This window comes from Camelus dromedarius, chromosome 4 (genome assembly GCF_036321535.1).
Source record: "Camelus dromedarius isolate mCamDro1 chromosome 4, mCamDro1.pat, whole genome shotgun sequence".
Classification (NCBI taxonomy): Eukaryota; Metazoa; Chordata; class Mammalia; order Artiodactyla; family Camelidae; genus Camelus; species Camelus dromedarius.
This window is the reverse complement of record NC_087439.1, coordinates 59,875,528-59,899,896: the sequence shown is the minus strand read 5'-3', so window position 1 is coordinate 59,899,896 and position 24,369 is coordinate 59,875,528. Positions and strand designations below refer to the sequence as shown.

Genomic DNA, 24,369 nt, shown 5'->3' with positions numbered 1-24,369 from the left:
CACCATTCCCACCAAAAAAAAAAGGTGGGGAGAAGTTAACTTATAGAGGTTTTGCCTATTGGTATTAACAGTGGTCTTTATTACTTTTAATTGATAGTATCTTTATAAGACTGAATAAACTAATGTAAAAATGAAAAAAAATCGGTCAAGTATCCATATAGTTTACCATCAAATATAAATTCTGGATGACAGATTACATTTAAAAATTTTTCCAGATGTTTGACACAGTGTTGAGATGCCTTAGGTAGTAATACGTGACTGGAAGTATAACTGCACTCTCATTTTCTAGTGGGTTAGGTCACTCAAAACATAGTATTTTGTATTTACAGAAAGTGTCCTAAGTCAATTAGAAATACTCATCATATTTTTTGGAATATTTATTCCAATCTAAAAATGGCAAGTAAAATGTAGTTATTTTAATCAAAGATAAATCAAACCACCTTATTTACCTACCCCCAAACCCCACTATAGTTTACAAGTTGTCAGTAAATAAAAGATTGTAGAAAAAGGCCTTGAGTTATACTGAATAGAAACAGTATTAACATTACTAGATTGAATCTGCAACGTTACAATTTTTGTATTGTGTTACATATTTTGGAGACCAATTTAAAAAGGGAATAGTCAAGACCTTACTTAAAAACATCTAATGGTAATTGGTCTAATGTATAAGTTTAAAAAACAAAAAGTCCTGTCACAGGAAGACTCTTTAACATAAAATAAAAAATAGAAGAAAATGGTAATTTTAAATTAAGAATGGAAAACTTTTAACTACAAACTTAAATCAGAAAAGTAGTTAAGGCCTGTAACAAAATAAAAAACAAAACAAAACAAAAACGCAGAAAAACCTCTAAATTAACCCCAAAAAAGTGATGCCAAGAAAGGTACACTAGCCAAGCCAAAAGGTTCCATTCTGCTTTTCCATAAATAAGTTTAAAAAAAAATTTTTTTTTAACACAGTGAGTTATATAGAATGGAAATAGATATCTGAGCATTCAGGTCACATGAAAGCTCTGGAAACTTACTTCAGTTTTTCCTCCTCACTCAATGTCTTCCACAGTTCTTCAGTTTGTACTGTTGCATTCTCCAAACCGGCCTCGGACTTTTCTGTGAAAAACTGAGCACGATGATCTTGAACAAAAAGGGCACTTGCTGACATGGGTTTCTTGATTACTCGACTGCTAATTAAATCATAAGCTGTAAGCTGTCCAGATTTGTTATCTACCACGTTTGATTTTTTGCTACAGGAACCTTCATTGAGATTCTTTTGTTCAGGATCTGAGTGATGATGATTATTATTACCTACTTTACATGGTAAACTTTCTTGAGGCACTAGAATTTTCACAGGTTCAATGTTTTCTCCTTCTGAATTTTTAAGTACATTTCCCTTGCTCCAGTCATCTGCACAAATTTCCAAAGACTCCTCGGGAACTGCTTCTTCATTTTCCCCACTTTTATCTATATGGCCTTTATTGCTGTTTTCTGATTGGGTATGCTTAACAGAACCCAAAAAACAAGTTTCATTGTATTCCTTTTGGGTGTCCTCACATGATAAATTATTCATTGGGATCTCTTGAAATGTATTTCTTGCATTCTTATCAATGCTAGAATTTTCACTACTAAAATGATCATCATAATGGTCACCAAGAGGTATCTGCTGATTTAAACAATAATTAGTGTTTTTCTCAGATTTATCATTATGCACATCATTTTGGAAAAGAACGGCTGAAGTATCAACATTTGGATAATTATTTCCAGACGTTTCCATCCTAGTAAAAAGCACATCTGTTTCTGTTGTTTTACTAACAACCATGTCAACTAAGGAAACATCTGTTTTATTACTTTCATAAGAATTTGTACAAGGTGGTGATCCATAACAAGTCGTCATCAGATTTTCAAGAGCAATTAAAACAGATTCCTAAAAATACAAATTAACAAATGTTAGGGGAAATTATAAAAATAATATAAATATAAAAGATATATACAAATAAGCAAATCTCCTTTTTCATATAAAAATGATTAGGACTGTGTAAGTTTGTAAATAGTATACATACAAAAAAAATTATCTGGAAAAGGTTACCTTATTCTGTAATAAAACTTGACTTTTGTCTGGCGTTAAATTCACATCTACATCAGCTGTAGGAACATCAATTTTCAGAAAGAAAATGGGATACAAACGAGTAGATTCCTTTAGACATTTCAAATTGTAATAATGTCGGATTAGCTAGAAATATATGTAATGAATAAAAGACAAAAAATACCACATAAATAAAAGTAGTATTGCCATCCTTAAAATACTACAAAAAGAAGCATATTTAACTGAGAAACTGAGTGGATGTAACTGCTTATTAGGAAAAGCAGTATTTATAGAATAATACCATTTGGAGGTTTTGAACTTATATGAAGCACAAGCATTCACTAAGAAGTACAAATATCCAGTACAACTGGCTTTGTGGTTAAAAGATCAATGTCACAGATGTTTTGAAAGTCCAGGTTCAAATCCAAATTCTGTTACTTCCTGACTATGTAGTCTAAGATAGTCACTAACATTTCAGTTTCTTCACTACAAATAAGGATAATAATTCATCACAGAATTGTTGAGAAGAGTCACATGTAAGGTACCTAACACAAGGCTTAATCAATGAAACTGTATCTTTTTTTTCCTTTTCCTTATTTTAGAACAAATTCTTAGAAGTAGTCCTTAAACAAGCTGACAAATGAGTTTTTATTTCTGATCTAAGTAATAAATTTTTTCTAAAAAAGATTACCTTTAATATGTCTTTTTGGTGTACTGGTCGATTGTTTATAAAGATGAAACTCCTTTCTGGGGTTGAAAGACTTGTTAAAGAGTGGTCTGCATCATGCTTTGGAAAAAATCCACTTAGATAAATCTATAATTGCAATAAATAGTTACAGAATCAATATGCGATATCAACAATGTGATTCCATGGGTCTGGTTATATACAATACATCAAAAGGTATAAAAATTAACAAAGATTTTCATCTTAAGTTCTAAAGAGCCATATACCTCCTGATAACCCTAAGTATTATACTTAAATAAATGACTGAAGCATGTTAAATTGGTGTTCTCAGACTCTGACTCCCTTTTAGCAACTCTATTTTATGGAAAAATTGACATTCAAGAAAACTTCATGAATGTGTATATGTCTTACTGTCACAGGACATACAGCATAAATTACTGCTCTCTGAATAACCCTATCTTCTTTCTGTCTTTTAAAAATTTCTTTCTGTATATTGTGACTTTCCTCTGACTGTTTATCCTTTTCTTTTTAGCCACATTTTTCTGTAAAGAAGTGACTGTTTCTATCCTTATTCTGAGTATGCTATGAAGTCAATCTGACCGGGTTTTCATTTCTGAGGGAAAAAGAAAAATCCCTTTTACTCTTTGACACACTGCAGTATTGTACCCGATCTTCATTTCTACTTAGAAAATGTTTCTACAAATAAACCGATTATTTTTATGCTATTTTTCTCTATTTTACAAATATATGAAAAGAGGAAGAAAATAAAGAAGGGTTCTGGGGGAAAAATACCAGAGAGAAGAGAGAGAGAGGGATTTAGGGAATAGAAGGCAAAGAAAATGCTTCAACTTTTACTTTTAAAGATAATATAGAGAACTGTTAGGGATACAAGATAGAGCCAGACGTGATTTAAATCCCAGCTCCACTACTAGTGTGATCTTGGTCCAATTATTTAAAATACAGGCCTATAATAATCTCTTATCTGAAACAACTATAATCAGATGTTTTACTAGGCTGTTAAGAAACACTAATAGTAAAATTTCAGCTTAGGTTTGGAAAAGTGAGAGTCAGTGAGGGGTGCTGTTTTTAGTGAAGCAGAAACCATGAGGCTCCTCACCAACATAGCCTGTAGGCTGCCACCTATGTCTATGGCTATCCCTGTCCCTGGAAATAAGGTCTTTAAGGAGTTGCATTACCAATTTTAGAACGCTAAGTGCATTATTGTCACGATGCCAAACTGTGCCAATTTAAAAAATAAATTAATAAATAAAGCTGGATAATCCATTACAAAATGATACTACTTAATTAACTGTAAAACTTCACAGCATTTACAAATGGTTGTATAATTTACTGAGTAACATGAGACTCTTCTTAAAACACCTGCTGAGCATCAGGGAGAGCTTGTTTAGCCTCTGAAAGTCTTACTGGGCTTGTTGGTGGAAAAAAAAAAATGACCAGAAGTGTCAAGAATGAAGATTAAAATGAAGAAAAAAATTGGTAATATTGCTATTATTTTCCTTCCACACCATCTTGGCTGGCCATTGAATAATTACTATTACTTCCAAATACTGAGCTTTAAAAATGGCTTAGATAATCTTTATACATATGTATAAATACACATAGGGGTGTGTGTGTGTGTGTGTGAGCAAATATGGCCAAATGTTAAGAATTATTGATTCTACATAGAGAGTATATGGATGTTCATTATACTATTCTTTAAATTTTTCTGAATGTCTAAAAATGTTCATAATAAAATTTTAGGAAAGAATTCCTGCCCCTTCTCCCCAAAAGATAACCTTAAGAACTAGCAAACTATAAGTTATATGGAAAAGCAAAATCAAATGGCAAAGTCTTATACAATGCTGTAAAAAGTGAAAATCAGGCTGTTTTATGGGGAAAAAAATGTCTGTAAGAGGCCAAATCAGTACAACAAAATTAAAATATGGATAGACTTTATTAAGATTCTATACCCAAGTATTCCTCAACTAAAATTTAAGCAAAACAAAAATCAAAGGCAAAATACAAATAATTCTCCCCTAATTGCTCTTCAACTATGGACCTCTCTCCCCTTCCCTTCATATCCAATCCCCTATAATCTGGCTTCTACCTCAATGACCAATTTCAATAGATGCTCAGTTCTACTCTTGCTTGACTCTCTGCGGACTCTGACATCAATGACAACCCTCTTCTTTGGGAAGCATGATACTATTTTAGCCTTCTCTTTTGGTCTTTCTGCTTCCTCTCTGACACTTCCTCCTTAGTCTGGTTTGCTTTTTCTCTCCCTTTGCTTACAGCATGTAATGATGATGGTCCCCCTGAGTTCCATCATTAGACCCTTTTTTCTTGCTCTCTTCTCTCCCTGAGTAATTTCACACAGTTCCATACATATGCACCAGTGACGCTAAGATATAGATGTAGAGCCTCTATTTCTTTCATCCTCAAATGCTTACTATTTTTAACTAGCTGTTACAAAAATCTTCTCTGTCTTACCACATTCAAAGCTTGATAAGATATTTCATCGCACTTCTACCCTGCTGTCCAATTAGCTTCCCCTTTATGCCTTTATCACATAAAGAGCCCCTACCCACCTGTCCTCTCCACTACCCCAATTCTGCTGAAACAACCCTGACTTTCACCTGTTTCAGTAAGCCTCTTTCTCCTTTTTCAGCTGACCAAGGTCTAAATCAGTGCTTTTCCGAGTTTAATATGCACCCAGAGACCTTGTTAAAATGCAGACTCTTGTTAAATATCTCTGGAATGGGGCTTGAGACTCTTCACCTAACAAGTTTCCAAGGAATGCCAATGCTGCTGGTCTTCAGACCAACCTATGACAGCTAGACTCTCTAGAGCACAATGCCACAGATATTAAGCCTGGATCTCCTGTTGCAAGCTTCCTGGGTTACCAGTATAGACAACAAAGTGCCGTGAAACCACAGGGAACCAAGAGGAATTTAGAAAGTACCCTTAATATCCCAAGTTGGCCACTATAACCAGTCCACCGTGGCACTAGTATCTAAACTATTAAACAGCTATTAAGGGAACTGTGAAAAACAGAACCAATGTCAGATCATGGCCACTAAGGCTGGCTTGAATTGTTCCTCAGGCAGAGAGAACACACTAATTGAGCACAAGCTCCCATTCAAAGCTCTAATAAAATGATAATAATTAAGAACTCAATACCACAAAGTAGAATAGGAAGGGAACTAGTAGCAGAAAACAGATTCCAACAAATTTGAAAGAAGAGAAGAGAACAGAGAAGTCATAATAATATATACTCCATAAAAGTTTTCAACTGTTAAAATCAATCTGAAAATAAAAGATGGTTACTTAAGAAAATAGGTTTAATGATAGCTTGATAACATAAAAGTGGAGCTGAATGACTGAGGGGAAGAGGTGGTAAGAGTGGGAGTGTTAATAACCTCATCCAGTATTACAGGGACCCAAGAAGACTGAAGCTAAGAGATCAAGAAAAGAAAGCTGGAGTACATATTTATGATGGGAAGGGGAAAACAAAGGTAAGAAAACTCAACTCTTTTTCTTTCATTATATAAATAGATAACGACCCTAAAATGAAAATCACTAAAAAAAATTAATGCAAGTACAATACTTAAAATTAAAAACAATAAACAGAATAGATAAAAACAGGAAGTAGGGCTGGGGAGAGAGGTTTAATATGAGCTCTGTGTGTATTTCCTTTTTTTAACTTGTACACAGATTTTGTTAAAATTTTAAAAGAAAAACTTCTTGCCACCCCAAAGCCACAGAAAAGTAATAAGATTCATTGTAAATTAGAATTATTATTATACCTGAGATTTTTCAGAATGGTATTGAATGAGTTCCATATTGCCCATAAGAGCAGTCCCCAGAACAGACATGAGAGCCATTTTATGATCTGATACTCTAGTTTTCTGCCAAATAATTGCCTAGGGATAAAACAACACAAACAACTTTTAACACAATTTGAATTTAATAAACGCAAGTACTTATATAGTTTAACTCTATATATAGCATTCATCCTAACTTGTATTTTCAGCATCACTTATAAAAGACACATAAGCTATAAAGTCTGACACTCTGGTTCTGTCAGGGTAGTATCTATTTAACTTCCTTTAACTCAGTCTTCCTTTCTCTACAAGATGACTAAGAATATTTGTCTCCCAGAGTTGTTAGAAGATGAAAATATATAATGTAGGCAAACACAAGGCCAATGCCTGGTATAGAAGTTTCATTAAGTATTAATTCTCTCCCCTCTTCTAATCCTAAATTTCAGAGTATCTACTCAGAGCATATTTAAATTAAATTGCTACTCCAAGTAAAGAAATACTATTTTACTGAGGAGGGACACCAATGCTATAAGACTTTTGTAAAAAGTTAAACTGGTATAAAAATTGGGAGTAATGCATGCTTTTTCAAATTACCTCTATAATTATCTTCTATATACAGAGAACTAAAAAAAAGCTAACTAAACCTCAGACATGAAAGCTGAATAAGCCTGGATTTTCTTTACTGAAAGTTCGTAGTTAGGGTAGTTTAAGAGAGCGTGGTCCAGAGAGTCTGGAACAAAGTTTGGCTGTAAAGTGTATGATCAGGTATGATATATTTAAATTTCTTAACTTAACAAGGTCAATTATAGTCAAATCTCTTGAGAAACCATCAATACAGACACAATTCATTCATTGAACAAACATTCACTTAGTTCTTCTTAAATCCTAAAGACAATGTGTAAAGAAAAGGCTTAGGAGAAAACATCAATATCAACACTCAAGAGGCAGGTAGAAACAAGTCCATGCTGTATAGCACAGGAAACTATATTCAATACCTTGTGATAACTTATGGTGAGAAAGAATATGAAAACAAATATATGTATGTTCATGTATGGCTGGGGCATTGTGCTGTACACTGGAAACTGACACAACATTGTAAACTAACTGTACTTCAATAAAAATGTATATATATTAAAAAAAAATAGATTCAGGCTCACAAAACAAACAAAAAACAGGCAGGCAGAGGAGAAGAGGAGACTGAAAACGACTGGTCACAGTGGCAAGAAGAGCCACAGGACAGTGGTGCACAGAATAAGGAATTTTTTCCAAAAGAAAGAAGTAGTCATACATGACAAATGTTGGGAGACCAAGGTTAAGAACAGAAATGTAGCCGCAGGTTTTAGCAGTAAGGAGGGTGAGAGCAGTTCTAGGGATATAGAGTAAAAAAAAGCCAAATTTTAGTGATTGGACAGGGACCAGAGGGAGAATATTAAGCTCTTTTAGGAAGTTTGGCTGTAGAGTGAAAGCAGACAGAGCAATAACTGAAGACAGTAGATCAAGGGAGGCTCTTGATGACACACTTGAACAAAAAGCAGTGAGAGAAGAATGGGTATCCAAACAAGTAGGTTTGTAGAACCGATGGAAAGAAGTTGGAAGTTCCCCCATGTATTTTCTCTCTGGAAAGGTTATTTGTTCCAAGCAAAAAGACATTGATTTAAATACTTAACTGTTTGAAAGGTTTGAAAAAGAGACTGGCTAGACAAAAGGATCCTAGCCAAACAAACTCTTTAACAAGACCAGGAATCTATGCAGATAGGAAGAAGTACTAACAGTATTATGTACAATAAAATGAAAGGTGAAGTAGAAGAACTCATGTTGTCCTCTAGTTGGTACGTTAGAGGATAGTTGTGAAGGAGTATTCTCTTCCAGACAAGATGACAACTCTTGCTTGTTGATCTGTACCACCTGAGAACCACTTTGTTTTCAGAATCTAAGAGACCAACCTGCTTAGGAAAACACAGATAGTGTAACAAATACTCAAGAGGACACACTACCCAACATTTAGTGTAAAAGGAAAACCTTTTGCCTATTCCCAGGGTTTTATCAATATGAATCTAATAGGAGTTACAATTTATGACCACTAGCATTCTAAAAACCACTGTTAATTTTCAGTCATTTCAGGTAGGTATTATCTCATTTTGCAGATGAGGAAACTGGGGCTCAAAGAGATTGATTTACCCAAAGAAACACAAATAGTAGGTCATGGAAGCATGATTTATACCCCAACCTTTCTGGCACCAAATTTTTACTTCACTAATCTCACTCTCCTCTAATCAAAGTTAGTAATAAGTTAGAACTAATTCCAGATCCCTAATTGTGAATTCTCAAATAGTGCAGACAAATGCATTTTCATGTATGATTAGGTGATGTTATGAAATTTCCAGTTGCTTAAGGGTATTACCACATTCTCAGAACAAAATTATTTCAAAAATTCACTTAAAGTTAAATAAACAATTTACCTTAAGAAGAAGGGCAAGGAGTAAAATCAGGGTCCCCAAATGAAAGAAACCACACCAGAGTAACAGAGGTCTGAAAAGACTGGGAGATACTCTCATGCATCCTTACATCATAGTACTTTCCAGAGTGCCATTGTCAGTACGAACCTTACCCTTATTATGCATGTCCTTATACCTAAGGGTTTCTAAATATTCAATAGTTCTTATTTATTAATATTCACATAAATACAGATGTGCCCCAAAGTACACAGTGAAATGACAGAACTAGAATTTAGGTATTGTTCCGTCCGAGATTTCAACTTTTCACTGTCTACTGCTTTGAAAGTGATCTTAATTAGGAAAAGAACAGAAAGTACATGAAATCAAATGATAAAAATAAATTGTAAACAATTAAAAAATTAAGGTATAGGTTCAACATGTATATTTCTAAATAAAAAATTATGATGTCTGTGTAACTCCATTTACACTTAAAAGACAATACACTAGACTATTTAAAATTGGAACTACTCCAGGAAACATGATGTCGCATAGTACTTTTAATCCTTAATTTCATCATATATTATAATACATAAATACTTCGGCTAAATTAAATTTTTTGGAAAATCTCATTCTGAATTTATTCTGCAAATATTTATTGAACCTTTACTTTGTAGATTCCATGCTAAAAGCTAGGAATACAAAAATAGAAGGATAAGGTCCCAGCTTTCAAGGAGCTAAAAATATTAAAGGAAAAAAGATATTAAAATAATTATGATGCATTATGAAAACTGCTAATACAAAACACATGGGAACACTGCACAAGAAACCTAAAAATACTTCACAGAGCAGTTGCATGTATGGTGAGACTTGGAAGGAGTTTGCCACTCACAAATTATGGAAAGGGCATTCCTGACAAGCAGAAGAATATGTGCAAAGGCACAGACACACAGAAAATACGCCTTGCTGGAGATGCAGCTGGACAGAAAGAGACAGGAGCAAGATTGTGAATGACCTAGCATATCATACAAAGAAGTCTACAGTTTCTCTTAAATGGAATGCACAGCCACTGAAGAAATCTAATTGGGAAAATGTCATGATCAGATATGGGTATTAGAAAGACCTTTGGATCTTGAAGACTTTATGCTAAGTGAGATAAGTCAGACAAAGACAAATACTGTATGATATCATTCATATGTAAAATCTAAAGACAAACTCATAGAAAAGAGTAAAATGGTGGTCGTTCAGGGCATCAGAGTTGGGGAGACAGGACAGATGTTATTTAAAGGTAAAACTTGCAATGAGTAGCAAATAAGCCCTAGAGATCTAATGCACAGTATAATGAATATAGGCAACAATATTATATTATTATCATCAAATCTGCTGTTAAGACTAGAACCTAAATATTCCAACCACTAAAAGGAAATGATAATTATGTAATAAGATACAGGTGCAATTGCTACAATGGCAAACATATCATAATATAACTGTATCATGTTAACATGCTGTACACCTTAAATTTACATAATGTTACATGTCAAATATATTTCAATGAAAAAAAGAGATGTTTGGCCAGAAAGATTTAGTGAGAATTAAAACTAAAGCAATATGGATTTTTAAAATGTGACTGTAATAATCCAACCCAGAGATTCTCAGCTTTTACTGAGGACACACAAAATGAATGAGCTTCATATTTGCAAAATATTCCCAAAGGCACTGAGGGCTGTTTAATTCCCGGCACACTAGCTGTAACACTACAGCTCTCTCTTCTACTCACAAAAATATAATGGAATGCAAGTCAGTAAAAGTGACATTTATAGGATTGTGCCTCTAATATTTTTAAGGCAAAACATTTGCAAACTTTGGTATTTTACTAATATTAACACTGTGGCTGAAAATCATTGGACTGGGTACCAGAACAAAGCACATTGTTAAGAGGGAAAGAGAACACAGAGACAGACCAAAGGATATGAAATAGACTTGATGTGATTTGGTGACTGACTACATGTAGGGAGGAAGAAAAGGAAAAGAATCAGGAATGTGACTGAGTCCTTGGTACCCATAACAGTGTCAAGCACTTAAAAGGATCTGGTAAAAAATTTATTTTTAAAGAAGTGAGAAAATGAATACATTTTTCTAGAGAAAAGTAACCCCAGTGGAGCTGAAAACTAGCTCTTTGTTTTTAAAGATTAAGACTGTTGGTTGCCACACCACTACATGGGTTAGAACTTATAGTCTTTGTCAATTACCTTACTTTAGGAAATCCAAAACAACCTTTGCTCTTCTTTCTTTTAAAATAATAGTTTCATTGTGATATAATTGATACACCATACAATTCACCCATTTTAAGTATACAATTCAATGGGTTTTAGTATTATTTACAGAATTGTGCAACTATAATCACCACAATCTAATTTTAGAACACCTTTATCACTCCAAAAAGAAACCTGGTATCTATTAGCAGTCACTCCCCATTTCCCTGTACCCTCACCTTAGACAATCACTAATTTACCTTCTATCTCTATAAATTTGTCTACTTTGGGTATTTCATATAAATGGAATCAAACAATACAGAGTCTTTTGTGAGTGGCTTCTTAGCATAACTTTTTCAAGGTTTATCCAGGTTGTATGAGTACTTCACTCCTTTTTTAAAATCCAGTTTTATTTAGCTACATGATGTTAAAGGTACAGACTGTCTCGGGTATATCCTATAGTAATGACAATTTAATTTACATGAATGAGTAAAACATGGAGTATATGAATTAAGTTTTTGAGTTTACAGTAAGGGAAGAAAGGTATAATTAATACTTTATGATCTAAAGAAATAACAGGAGCTAACACATTCTGTAATTGAGTGTGAATTTGCATGAGATGATGGAGTCTCTAGATGAAGGACTTTAATACTACTCAATTTAAGGCCTCAGAAATTTAGAGTCTGTCACATAATGAATATTATTTACATGTTTTAAAATGTGATGGATGTAGACAGGCCCCAGCTATACACTCAACTAATGATGATTCTACTCAACTGAGGCCATAGGGATTTCCTCTCTCCCTTAGTTATGCTTCTAAATGGAGGATAGAAATAGGTGACTGAGGTTCTTTCCAATTTCTATAAACAGATACTAATAAAATGACTCCTACCAAAAAGTTACCAATAACACCAACAGCAGCAAGGATCTCTGAAAGAAGATCATTTTGAATGACACTGGTTCCTACTTTTTTTTTTCTTTTAAAGTGAGTTTTGAGCAGTAGCTTTTTTAACACTTCTGAACAAATTTCAGCTTAGATATAACTTTTATATAATGCCTTTGAATTATGACCATTAAATGTAATATACATCAAGGTAGTATCATATTAGGATATTAGTGTGCTTCTTTTCATCAGCATCTGGGCTAGTCAAGGTTGACTTGATTATGTAAAATTGTGCAGAGTTCTTTTCATTTTCTTCATTGTCCAGACTAGAAATTTTAAGGGCATAAAAGCTACGCTCAAGTGATTTCAGGTTAAAACAAGTGATTTCAGAGTTTGGGCACTCGATTCTAATCAAAGGCTCAATCTCCACAATGTGCAAAATTCCAAAGTGGTATTTATCTAATAAAGAAATCTTAATGCCCTTATTAACAGCTATATAACCTACACTTCTGTATGTCACATAGCATTTAATTCTTTTTGTGCTGTTGTACTTCAAACATAAATAAGAGCCTTCCGGAAACACTCCAAAAACACAGGTCCACTCAATATACCTATACAAACCAAAGTACTGACGTTCCACCAGAAAAGAGAGTAATGGGTTACACAGACATACAAGGGGAAAAAGGTTATAATCCTTGCCCTCAAGGAGATTAAGCGCTGGCTGAATTGGAATCAGTACTTAGTACCAATAGGATAAATAAGGACACGGAAATATTCGGTTGATAATGAGCAGTAATTCCATTTTTAAAAATCTTTTTTTCAGCTTTGAGGTATAACTGACAAAAATTGTATATATTTAGGCACACAATGTGACTGTTTCATATAACATTGCAGATTTTGCAGTGATCACCACAATCAAGCAAATTGGCATTCATTACGTCACCACAGTTACCATTTTTTGTTTTGTTTTGCTTTACTTTATTTTCATCTCACCATCACCTCTACTCTGGCAACTACTTGTTTGTTCTCTATGAGTCTGTTTCTATTTTGTTATGTTTGTTCATTTGTTCTGTTTTTTAGATTCCACATATAAGTGAAATCATGCAGTATTTCTCTTTCTCTGTCTGATACATTTTGTCATAACATCCTCTAGGTCAATCCATGTTGTCAAAATGGCAAGATTTCATTCTTTTTCATGATTAATAATATTCCATTGTACACACACACACACAAACACAGAGACCACATCTTCCTATTCATTCATCTGTTGATGGACACTTAGGTTGCTTCTATATGCTGGCTCCTGTAAATAATGCTACTATGAACACTGGGGTGCATGTATCTTTTCAAATTAGTGTCTTCATTTTCTTCAGAAAAATATCCAAAAGTGGACCTGCTGGTTTCTATAGTAGTTCTATTTTTAATTTTTTTTAGGAACCTCCATACTGCTTTCCATAGTGGCTGCACCAATTTACATTCCCACCAACAGTACACTAGGGTTCCTTGTTCTTCATATCCTCTCCAACACTTGTTATTTGTTGTCTTTTGGTAACAGCCATTCTGACAGGTGTGATGTGATAGCTCATTGTGGTTTTGATTTGTATTTCCCTGCTGATTATCCCTCAGTGATACTGAGCATCTTTTCATGTGTCTGTCATCTGTATGTCTTCTTTGGAAAAAAGTCTATTCAGGTCCTCTGCCCGTTTTTTAATCAGGTTGTTTGTTTTCTGATGTTGAGTTCTTTGAGTTCTTTGCACATTCTGGATATTAACGTCTTTTCAGATATATTGTTGACAAATATCTTCTTCCATTCAGTATGCAGTCTTTTCATTTTGTTGAATTTTCTTTGCTGTGCAAAAGCTTTCTAGTTTGGTGCAGCCCCATTTGTTTATTTCTGCTTTTGTTTCTCTTGCCTGAGGAGAGAGATCCAAAAAAATATTGCTGAGACCAACAACAGTACTGCCTATGTTTTTTCCTAGGAGTTTTATGATTTTTAGTTCTTACATTTAAGTCTTTCATCCATTTTTGAGTTTATTTTTGTATATGGTGTGAGAAAATAGTCTAGTTTGATTCTTTTGCATGTACCTGTCCAGTTTTCCCAACACCATTTATTGAAGAGGTTTTTTTTCTCTACTGTGTATCCTTGCCTCCTTTGTTACAGATTAATTGACCATGTATGTGTGGGTTCATTTTTGTGCTTTCTATTCTCTTCCACTAATCTATCTGTTTTTGCATCAGTATCACATTGTTTTGATTTATGTAGCTTTTTAGTATAGTTTAAAATCAGGGTGTGTGATACCTCCAGTTTTGTTCTTCTTCCTCAAGATAGTTTTGGTCATTTGTATTTCCATAAAAATTTTAAAATTATTTCTTCTAGTTCTGTGAAAAAATGCAATTGGTATTTTGATAGGGATTGCACTGAATCTGTACTGCCTTGGGAAGTAGGGTCATTTTCACAGTATTGATTCTTCCAATCCATGAGCATGTTATATCTTTCCATTTGTTTGTGTCATCTTTAATTTCTTTCATCAATGTCTTACAGTTTTCTGAGTACAGTTCTTTTATCTCCCTAATTAGATTTATTTCTAGGTATTTTTTTGATGCAACTGTAAACAGGACTGTTTTCTTAATTTCTCTTTCTGACAGTTCATTGTGAATGTATAGAAATGCAACAGATTTCTGTATATTAATTTTGTTCACTGCAATTTTACTGAATTTATTAGTTTTAGTAGTTTTCCGGTGGCATCCTTAGGATTTTCTATATATAGTATCATGTTATATGTAAACAGTGAAAGTTTTACTTATTCCTTTCCAATTAGAATTCTTTTTTATTTCTTTTTCTTTTCTGACTGTTGTGGCTAGGACTTCAAACACTATGTTGAATAAAAGTGGTAAGAGTGGGCAACTCTGTCTTCTTCCTGATCTCAGAGGAAATGTCTTCAGTTTTTCACCACTAAGTATGATGTTAGCTCTGGACTTGTCACATATGGTCTTCATTATGCTGAGATATGGTCACTCTGTACTTACTCTGTTGAGAGTTTTGGGATGTTGAATTTTGTCAAAAGCTTTTTCTTCATCTATTGAGATAATCATATAATTTTATTCTTCAATTTGTTAGTGTGGTGTATCACACTGACTGATGTGCAGATAACTGAACCATTCTTGCATCCCTGAGATAAATCACACCTGATCATGGTGTATGATCCTTTTATGCATTGCTAAACTTCGTTTGCTAATATTTTGTTGACGATTTCTGCATCTATTATCTATTTTCATCAGTAATATTGGCCTGTAATTTTCTTTTTTTTTCTAGTATCTTTGTCTGGCTTTGGTATCAGGGTGATACTGGCCTCAAAGAATGAGTTTGTAAGCATTCCTTCTCCAATTTTTTGGAAGTTTGAGAAAGACAGGTGTTAACTCTCCTATAAATGTTTGGTAAAAATTGATCTGTGAAGCTGGCTGGTCCTAGACTTTTGTTTGTTGGGAACTCATTCCTTTTTTAATGGCTAAACAATATTCCCCTACACGGATATAAATTTGCAATATCATTGCATCTTCTGATAAACATTTGGGTTATTTCTACTTTTTGGCTATTCTGAACAATGCTGCTATTAACATTAACATACATGTTTTTGTGTGAAATATGTTTTTTTTTTTTCTCTTGTGTGTATATCTAGGACTGAAAATGCTGGGTAAAACAGTAACACTGTTTATTTTTTGAGGAACTCCCAGACTGTAATCTTTGCATTTCCTCTGCATGTGTTTGTGTTTGTATGTATGTGAGTGTAAGAAGACAAAGGTGTTGGTGCCTGCTATCATAGCTGTTATTTTAAGTCAGCCAATAGTTGCTGATTTAAGGGACAATACTCTAAAATAATAGAAAGTAGGTTAGGTTCTGAATAATCTGCAACTGTATAGGAATGAAATGTCATCTGCTGTATACTTTCTATATCACAAGTTATTTTTAACAAAGAGTAGTTAAACAATAAAAACTTAATTCACAAAAAATTTCTCTCTTTAAAAAGCTATGCAAGCTCTGATTCATACATATGTATAAAATATATTTAAAATAAGTAGTCATGAAAATGTTTTAAGAAAGTTAATGTTTTAAAATTCCTGTGCTTAATACAGCTATAAAACCTGTGGTATTTCTAATGGAAACATCATATTGTTCATTTTAGTTTGTATTACAGTGATGCCTCAGATATAAATCTTAGCTGCTGATTAATGCAAAGATGGTATTTCACTGCTTGCCCTGCTGAAAAGCTAGTGTACAGAATTATAAAAAGATCACTTGAGGAAATGGGTTATAAAAAAGCTGTGAAACATGAGAACCACTGAATGTGAATTTTTTTTTTAAGTAAATATTGCTAGTAGTTCTAGAGCACACTATTTCACACTAGGCAATTACTGCATCACATTAAGCGGATTGATTTAGGAGCATTTTCTATGTAGTTACAGTCAGGCTAGCAATTAGCAATAAAGAAGTCTGCCAATAAATTAAATATTCACTATTAGGCAATTAAGAGTCATTTTAAAAACAGGACACATTGTTAAAGAACTAAACAATAAAACACAGTAATTAAAAATTAAGGATCTAGATGGTACTGAATTTTTAAATGCTACATTTTCTACAAATAGTTTTTAGTTTGCTTTCCCCACCATTTCATCAATCCTGTATTATTTTCTAAAAGAGATTTTCTTTTCACTTCCTGAAGTTTTTCATATATTTTGCCCTTAGGCTGAAAGCTTAACATGTGCTAAAAATACACACACACACACACCTCCATATGTTTTCTATCTAGGTCACACAAAGTTGGAGCATCTGGATGTGCCAAGTAAGAATCTGACTCTAGTCAGTATGATGACAGTGCAAAAACACTTCAATAAAAAATATATTATTACATGTACACCATGTAATTGATTGAAGTTAGCCAAATATATCTTGCTACTGTTCCTACTTCATTGATATACACTATTTGAAGAATATGAAGTTAGATGAGAATATTCAGTATGTAACTAGTAAACTTCAACTCTGAAGGCAATTAGTGACAATGGGAAAAAGGAGGTTGCACACAGATATTTCACAACTAACTAAAAGCTGTAATGCAAAAAAGACTGCCTGAGCAAAGGTGATGCCTTCTGGAATACGGAAGAAAAAGTATACATATTGGCCAGAGTGCAACCAAACTTTTCATGCAAATTATATGCAGAGATGTACTAAAAGTACATGTTTGAATTTCTTAAAAGTCAGAGGTTTTAACTACTTCCAAGGTCTTACAAGTTAATATAACTGTATCTGTATCTATTACTATTTATTCCTGGATGTGTATTTGTACTGACTGGTCCAGACAAGGGCAAGGGCACAAACACAATATAAGAAAAGGCAATCTCTTTCCACACTGGCAGTATGATAACAGCATTGGCTATAGAAGCTTTATTGCTAGATGTTTTGAATTTAGCATAAAATCATGGATTATTCCACTACAATATCAATACTATTGGTAAAAGAATATCACATTCTACCAACGTAATAAACATTAATATGATTTGAATCTTGCTAAGCAACCTTAGAGTTTAAAATTGGTAAAATTTATTTAGCACAGTTCTGAATTTAAAATCTCTTATTTTTATTTTACCCTGCTTAAATGTTCATTTTATATTCATGTTTTGAAATACAATATGCATAATTGTTTTTTCTCAAGGTCATTAAGAAATTAGTAACAGTAAATTTACCTATGGTAGTGGGGACCTCAAAGGAGCTAGTGAGATAAGGGACAAAGATTAATTTTTTCACTCTACCTTTTCAAACATTTTGGTTTTTGAATCATGTACATGTATGGTTTAGTCAAAAAATTAAACAAAAATTTTAAAACATAATCTTTGCATAACTTTAAGAGGGAGATTATAGATACTCTTTGTTGTCTTTAAAGCAAGAAAGATTATTTCCAATTGCTAATCAAATCTTATCTACATCAGAAATGTCTTTCTTGTCTAGACCTTCTTCTACATGCTATGTGCAACTGCCTAGACTACTGAACCAACTTCTTCTGGTCCATTCTCCAACTGTCCTGAGAATTATTATATTGTTAATCTCCTACTAGAATTCTTTATTTTGTTCCTTTTCACAACGTGGTAAGCAGTCCACATTCCCATGTATACTACACAAGATCCTTTAGAATCTAGGCCCAAGCAACCTTTCCAGCCTCATCTCCTATTTTCTTATACCAGCTTTCTCTGATCTCTGATGACTCCTTGACCTTGCGTGTATTTTGAATGCTTCTGCCCCCTAAGCTTTCTCAAGAATCAGTTCCAAGGCTACCTTCCTCTGACAGTCCTTTCTGAATCCAACCAGAGTTTAATAACTACCTCCAGATTACTTGTATTCTTAATACTTGTTTACAGAAGACCCTTCAGATCAGTCTTTCTGATCAGCTGTTTAATCTTGGATCTCTGAAGCAATCACTATATTCTCCCATATTTAACTTCACAGAAAAGGGTATTTGCAAATCAAGTTGCTGTTGCTTTATACAATATTTGATTTCAGCTTTTCCTCTTTATTTGAACTGAAAAGAACACCTTATCTATTACACTTTGTTTTTCATGAGACTCTTCTTCTCCAAACTGACTCTTACTTCTCCCTAACTCACTTTAAAGGACGCTACCCTAACCATCTCATCTGCAGTGCAACTCTATCCTCCATATGATTCTCTAGTTGTTCTCTTTTCAGATCAAGATCAGTAATAAATAGAAAACCCAGACAGAAAGTCAGTAAGGAAACAAAGGACTTGAACAACACTACAGACCAAACAGACCTAACAGATTGAACATTCTACCCAACAGCAGCAGAATGAATACACATTCTTTCTCCAGAATAGATCATGTTAGGTCATAAAACAAGTCTTAACAAATTTAAAGAGACTGAAACATACCAGCATTTTTTCTGACTACAATGGAATGAAACTAAAAATCAATAGCAGGAAAAAAAAAACAAAAGAAAACAAAAACTAGAAAGTTCACAATATGAGGAAATTAAACACACTTTTTGGATCAAAGAAGAAATCAAAAAGAAAATTAGAAAATAACTTGAGATAAAGGAAAATGAAAACACAACACACCAAAACTTATGGGTGTAGCAAAAGCAGTATTAAGAGGGACATTCATAGAGTTGGTTTTCTGAAGAGAAACAAAATTGACAAACCTTTAGCTAGACTGAGAAAAAAAGATTCAAGTAAATGAAATCAGAAATTAAGAGAAATTACAACCAATGACACAGGAATAAAAAAGAATCCTGAGAGACAACATGAACAATTATATGCCAACAAAGTGGATAAACTAGAAGACTCAATTCCTCAAAACATACAACCAACCAAGATTAAGAAATGAAAGAAGAGAAAAGTCTGAACAGACTTCTAAATAGTATTAAGTTTAAAACAGTAATCAAAATCTTCCAACAAAGAAAATCCCAGGACCAGATGGCTTCGCTGGTGAGTTCTACCAAACATTTGATGAAGAATTAACACTTATCCTTCTCAAACTCTTCCAAAAAATTGAATAGAAAGGAACACTTCTAAACTCATTTTATGAAGCCAGCATTACCCTGATGCCACAGCCAGACAAAAATACCATGGGGGGGGGGGGGACTGAAGGCCAGTATCCCTGATGACTGTAGGTACAAATATTCTCAACAAAACACTAGAAATCAAATCCAAAAGCATATTAAAAAGATCATACACCATGATCAACTGGGATTTATCTCTAGGATGCAAGAATGGATCAACATATGCATTTTAATTAAAGTGACACACCATATTAACAAAATAAAGGATAAAAATTACATTATCGTCTCAACAGATGCAGAAAAACATTTGACTGAACACCCTTCCATGGTTAAAACGTCAACAAACTAGGAACAGAAGGAAAGCAACTCCAACATAATAGAAGCCATCTATGAAAAGCCCATCATACTCAAGAAACAAAAATAAAAGGGATCCAAATGAAGAAGTCAAATTGTCCCAGTTTGCAGATGACAAGATCCTATATACATGGAAAACCCTAAAGACTCCATAAAAAATGGTTAGAACTAATAAATTCAATAAAGTTGCAGGGTTCAAAATTAATATAAAAATCAGTTTTGTTTCTATACACTAACAATAAACTATCTTAAAAGGAAATTAGAAAAACAATCTCATTTACAATAGCACCAAAAAGAACAAAATACTTAGGAATAAATTTAAGAATGTGAAAGATTTATATGATGAAACTACAAAATACTGATGAAAGAAACTAAAGATGACAAATGGAAAGGCTTCCTGCATTCATGGATGGAAGATTTAACATTGTTAAAATTTCCACCCTATTCAAAGTGATCTACAGATTCAATGCAATTCCTATTTTAAAAAACCCTATGGTATTCTTTACAGAAATAAAAAAACATAATTCTAAAACTCATATGGAATCACAAAAGAGCATGTATAGCCGAATGAATCCTGAGAAAGAAGGACAAAGCTAAAGGCATCACAAATGCTAATTTCAGAATATATTACAAAGCGACAACAATCAAAACAGCATGATACTTGCATAAAGACAGATATAAACACCAGCAGAACAGAACAGAGAGCCCAGAAAAAGATACATGCATGTATAGTCAACTGATGTCCAACAGGGTGCCAAGAATACACAATGGGGAAAGGAGAATCTCTTCAGTAAATAGTACTGGGAAAACTGGATATCTACATGCAAAAGAATGAAATTGGACCCTTATCTTACACCATATACAAAAATCAATTCAAAACAGACTAAAGACTTAAATATAACATCTGAAACTAAAATCTCCTACAAGAGAACCTATGAGAAAAGCTTCATGACAGTGGTCTTGGCAATGATTTCTTGGATATTACACCAAAAGCACAAGCAAAATAAGTCAAGTGGGACTACCTCAAACTAGAAAGCTTCTGCACAGCAAAGGAAGCAGTTAACAAAATGAAAAGGCAACCTATAGAATTGGAGAAAACATTTTAAAACCATGTATCTGATGATTAATTTCCAAAGCATATAAGGCATTCCCATAACTCAATAAAAATGACTAATAACCCAACAAAAAAATGGGCCAAGGATTTGAATAGACATTTCTCCAAAGAAGAAATATAAATAGCCAACTATAAATGGTATATGAAAAAATGCTCAATATCACTGATCATCAGGGAAATGCAAATAAAAATCACAATGGATATCACCTCACACTGTCAGGATGGCTATTATCAAAAAAGAAAAGACAACAAGTATTGATGAGAATGTGGAGAAACTGGAATCCTTGTGCATTGTTTGTGGGAATGCAAAATTGTGTAGCTACTATGGAAAACAGTATGGAGGTACTGCAAAATACTAAAAATAGAACTACTATATGATTCATCAATCCCACATTTGGGTACTTATCCAAAAGAACTGAAAGCAGGCTCTCAAAGAGATATTAGCACTCCTATATTCATTGTAGCACTATTTACAATAGCCAAAGTGTAGAAACAACCTAAATGTCCACTGACAGATGAATAGATAAAGAAAATGCACTACATACATACAATGGAATATTATTCAGCCTTAAAAAGAAGGAAAATTCTACAATGTATGGCAACATGGATGAATCTTGAGGACCCTTATGCCAAGTGAAATAAGCTAGTCACAGTAAGACAAATACTGCATTATTCCACATATATGAGGCATCTCAAATAGATAAATTCGTAGAATCAAAGAGTGGAATCATGGTCAACCAGGACTGGGAGGAGGGGGAAACAGGAAGTTACTAATGAACAGGCATAAAGTTTCAGTTAGGCAAGATGAGTAAGTTCAAGAGATCTGCTGTACACTGCCCCTCTAGTCAACAGTACTATGTTGTACACTTAAAATTTCGTTAAGACTGTAGATCTCATGTTAAGTGTTCTTAACACAATGATATTTTAAAAAGAAAAAAAAAACCAAACCCACAGATTATGAGCTGCCAACACTCCTACAATCAGCTGGCTCCCTGGCAATCATCTGATGGTATTTCTCTTCCCATACTCCCTATTTAAGCAAATGTCCAACAATCACCTTATGGTTTTTATTTTTCTAATTTTGTCATTTTATTAAAAAACAAGCAACAAGTTTTAAGGCTAACAAATAATATCCAGCCCAGAGTTGATGAGCTTTTCTTTTTTGGCCAGTTAATTTCTGCCTCAGAATGTGCTCTGCAATTTCCTACCCACATCTCATACATTCATACTATTTCTCTTCCTAAAATGATCTTGCTTCATTAGCAAATTATACTGTAATAGTATCCACCTATGACCCACTCATCTACAGAGTCCTAGGTGAGATCACTTTTACAAGTTGTTCCTACTACACAGAATCAAGAACACCCACCTGCCAAGTGGCCAAAGTCAGTCCTCCCTCTTCTGAGACTTTGTAGTAGTCCCCCAGAAAGGAAGGAAAATGTCTCAAGTATAAAAGCTGATAGTAGCTGTTTTGCCACCTCTCTGTTTCAGTTGCTAATTTTAATCCTTAGTGACACCATCTGCCCCTGTATCTTAGGTGCTTTAATATCTATGTTCACAATCCAGTATGAGCTAGTGCTATCAATGTGATAAAAGTGTCCCTGTCCCCCATGCTCTCAATTCTTGATCACACTCATTAGTTTAACACATATTTGAGTATCTACATGAAGTACTACTTAGCCAGTAGGGATAAATCAGTGAAAAAAATAGTCAAAAATCCATCCCCCCATGGAAATTATATTCTAGAGGAGAAGAGAAAGATAACAAATTAAGATAAGTACAATATACAGTATATTAAGTGGTAATAAGTTTTAAGAAGGAAAATACAGCAGGAAAACATGTGTGGGGCTGGGAAAATGGTTATAATTTTAGGGTGGCTAAAGAAAGCCTCTTGGAAAAGTTTTAAGTAAAGACCTAAAAGATGAGGATTGAGTCAGATACACAGAAGAGTGTTCAAGGTGAAGGACCTACAAATATAAAGTTCCTAAGTTAGAAGTATGACTGGCAGGTTCAAGGAACAACAAGGAGGCCAGTTAGCTGAAGCCAAGTGAACAAGAGGAAAAAAGTAAATGAGATCAGATATATTAGAAAACAAACTTATGGTTACCGGGGGTGAAAGAGGGTGGGAAGGGATAAATTGGGAGTTTGCAATTTGCAGATACTAACTAATGTATATAAAATAAACAAGCTTATACTGTATAGCACAGGGAACTAAATTCAGTATCTTATAGTAACTTCTGGTGAAAAAGAATAAAAAAAAGAATATATGCCTGTTCCTATGTGACTGAAGTATTGTGCTGTACACCAGAAATTGACACAACATTGTAAACTGACTACAAATTTAAAAAAAATAGTGAGTCAGATCATCCATAACAGGGGTCAGCAAACTATAACTGAAGGGCTGAATCCAACCCACCGCCTTCTTTTTTAAGTAAAGTTTTAATATCTATGGCTGCTTTTATGCTACAACAGCAGAGCTGAATAGTGTGAGAGACACTGTATGAGCCAGAAAACCAAAAATATTTACACTACGGCTCTTTACAAAAAAGGTTAACTAACCTTGAGGTAGAATTCATAGGCCATTTATAAAGCCTTTGACTTAACTCTGAGATGAAAATTCATTGAAGTTGCATGATCTGAATTACATTTTTATAGGCTCACTCTAACTATTGGACTGGGAACAGACTGAAGAGAGGAAGGTAGAAAGTGAGGGGATCGGATTAAGATACTTTTACAACAATCCAGGTGAGAGATGATGGTGGCTTGGACCACAGTGGCAGTCATAGACATGGTGAAAAGTAGTTAGATTTTAGATATATTTTGAACACAGACCTACAGAATTTACTCTTGTATCAGATTAAAGTGTGAGAGAATCAGTAGTCAAGGATAACCCTAAGGCTTTTAGTTTGCCAAGTAGAAAAACAAGAGTTCTCATATACTAATGGAGAAGGACGTGGAAAGAGCAGTTCTGATACACAGCTTAGTTTTTGTCATGTTAATTGTGAAGAGCCTATTACTAAATACCCAAAGAGCGATTTGGAGTGGTAGTTGGATCTGAGTTTGGAGTTCAGGGGAGAGTCATAGAATGGAGATAAAAATTTAGGAGTCATTAGGGTATAAATGATATCTAAAGGCATGAGACTGCATAAGCACATCAATAAAATAAACACACATATAAAAGAATTGAGCC

The 24,369-nt window shown here is 33.8% G+C and overlaps 1 protein-coding gene across 5 annotated transcripts in view; it reads right to left on the bottom strand.

Moving 5' to 3' along the window:
• PMS1 (PMS1 homolog 1, mismatch repair system component) overlaps positions 1-24,369 on the bottom strand; it is an 88,878-nt gene that overhangs the window by 24,068 nt on the left and 40,441 nt on the right. For all 5 annotated transcript variants that reach the window (XM_031451786.2, XM_010991922.3, XM_031451788.2 and 2 more), the window contains 4 exons: positions 6,566-6,682; positions 2,766-2,888; positions 2,078-2,221; positions 1,023-1,915 (listed from right to left, as the gene is read on the bottom strand). In XM_031451786.2, the coding sequence (XP_031307646.1) occupies positions 1,023-1,915; positions 2,078-2,221; positions 2,766-2,888; positions 6,566-6,682 (1,277 nt within the window). The remainder of the gene's footprint in view (positions 1-1,022; positions 1,916-2,077; positions 2,222-2,765; positions 2,889-6,565; positions 6,683-24,369) is intronic.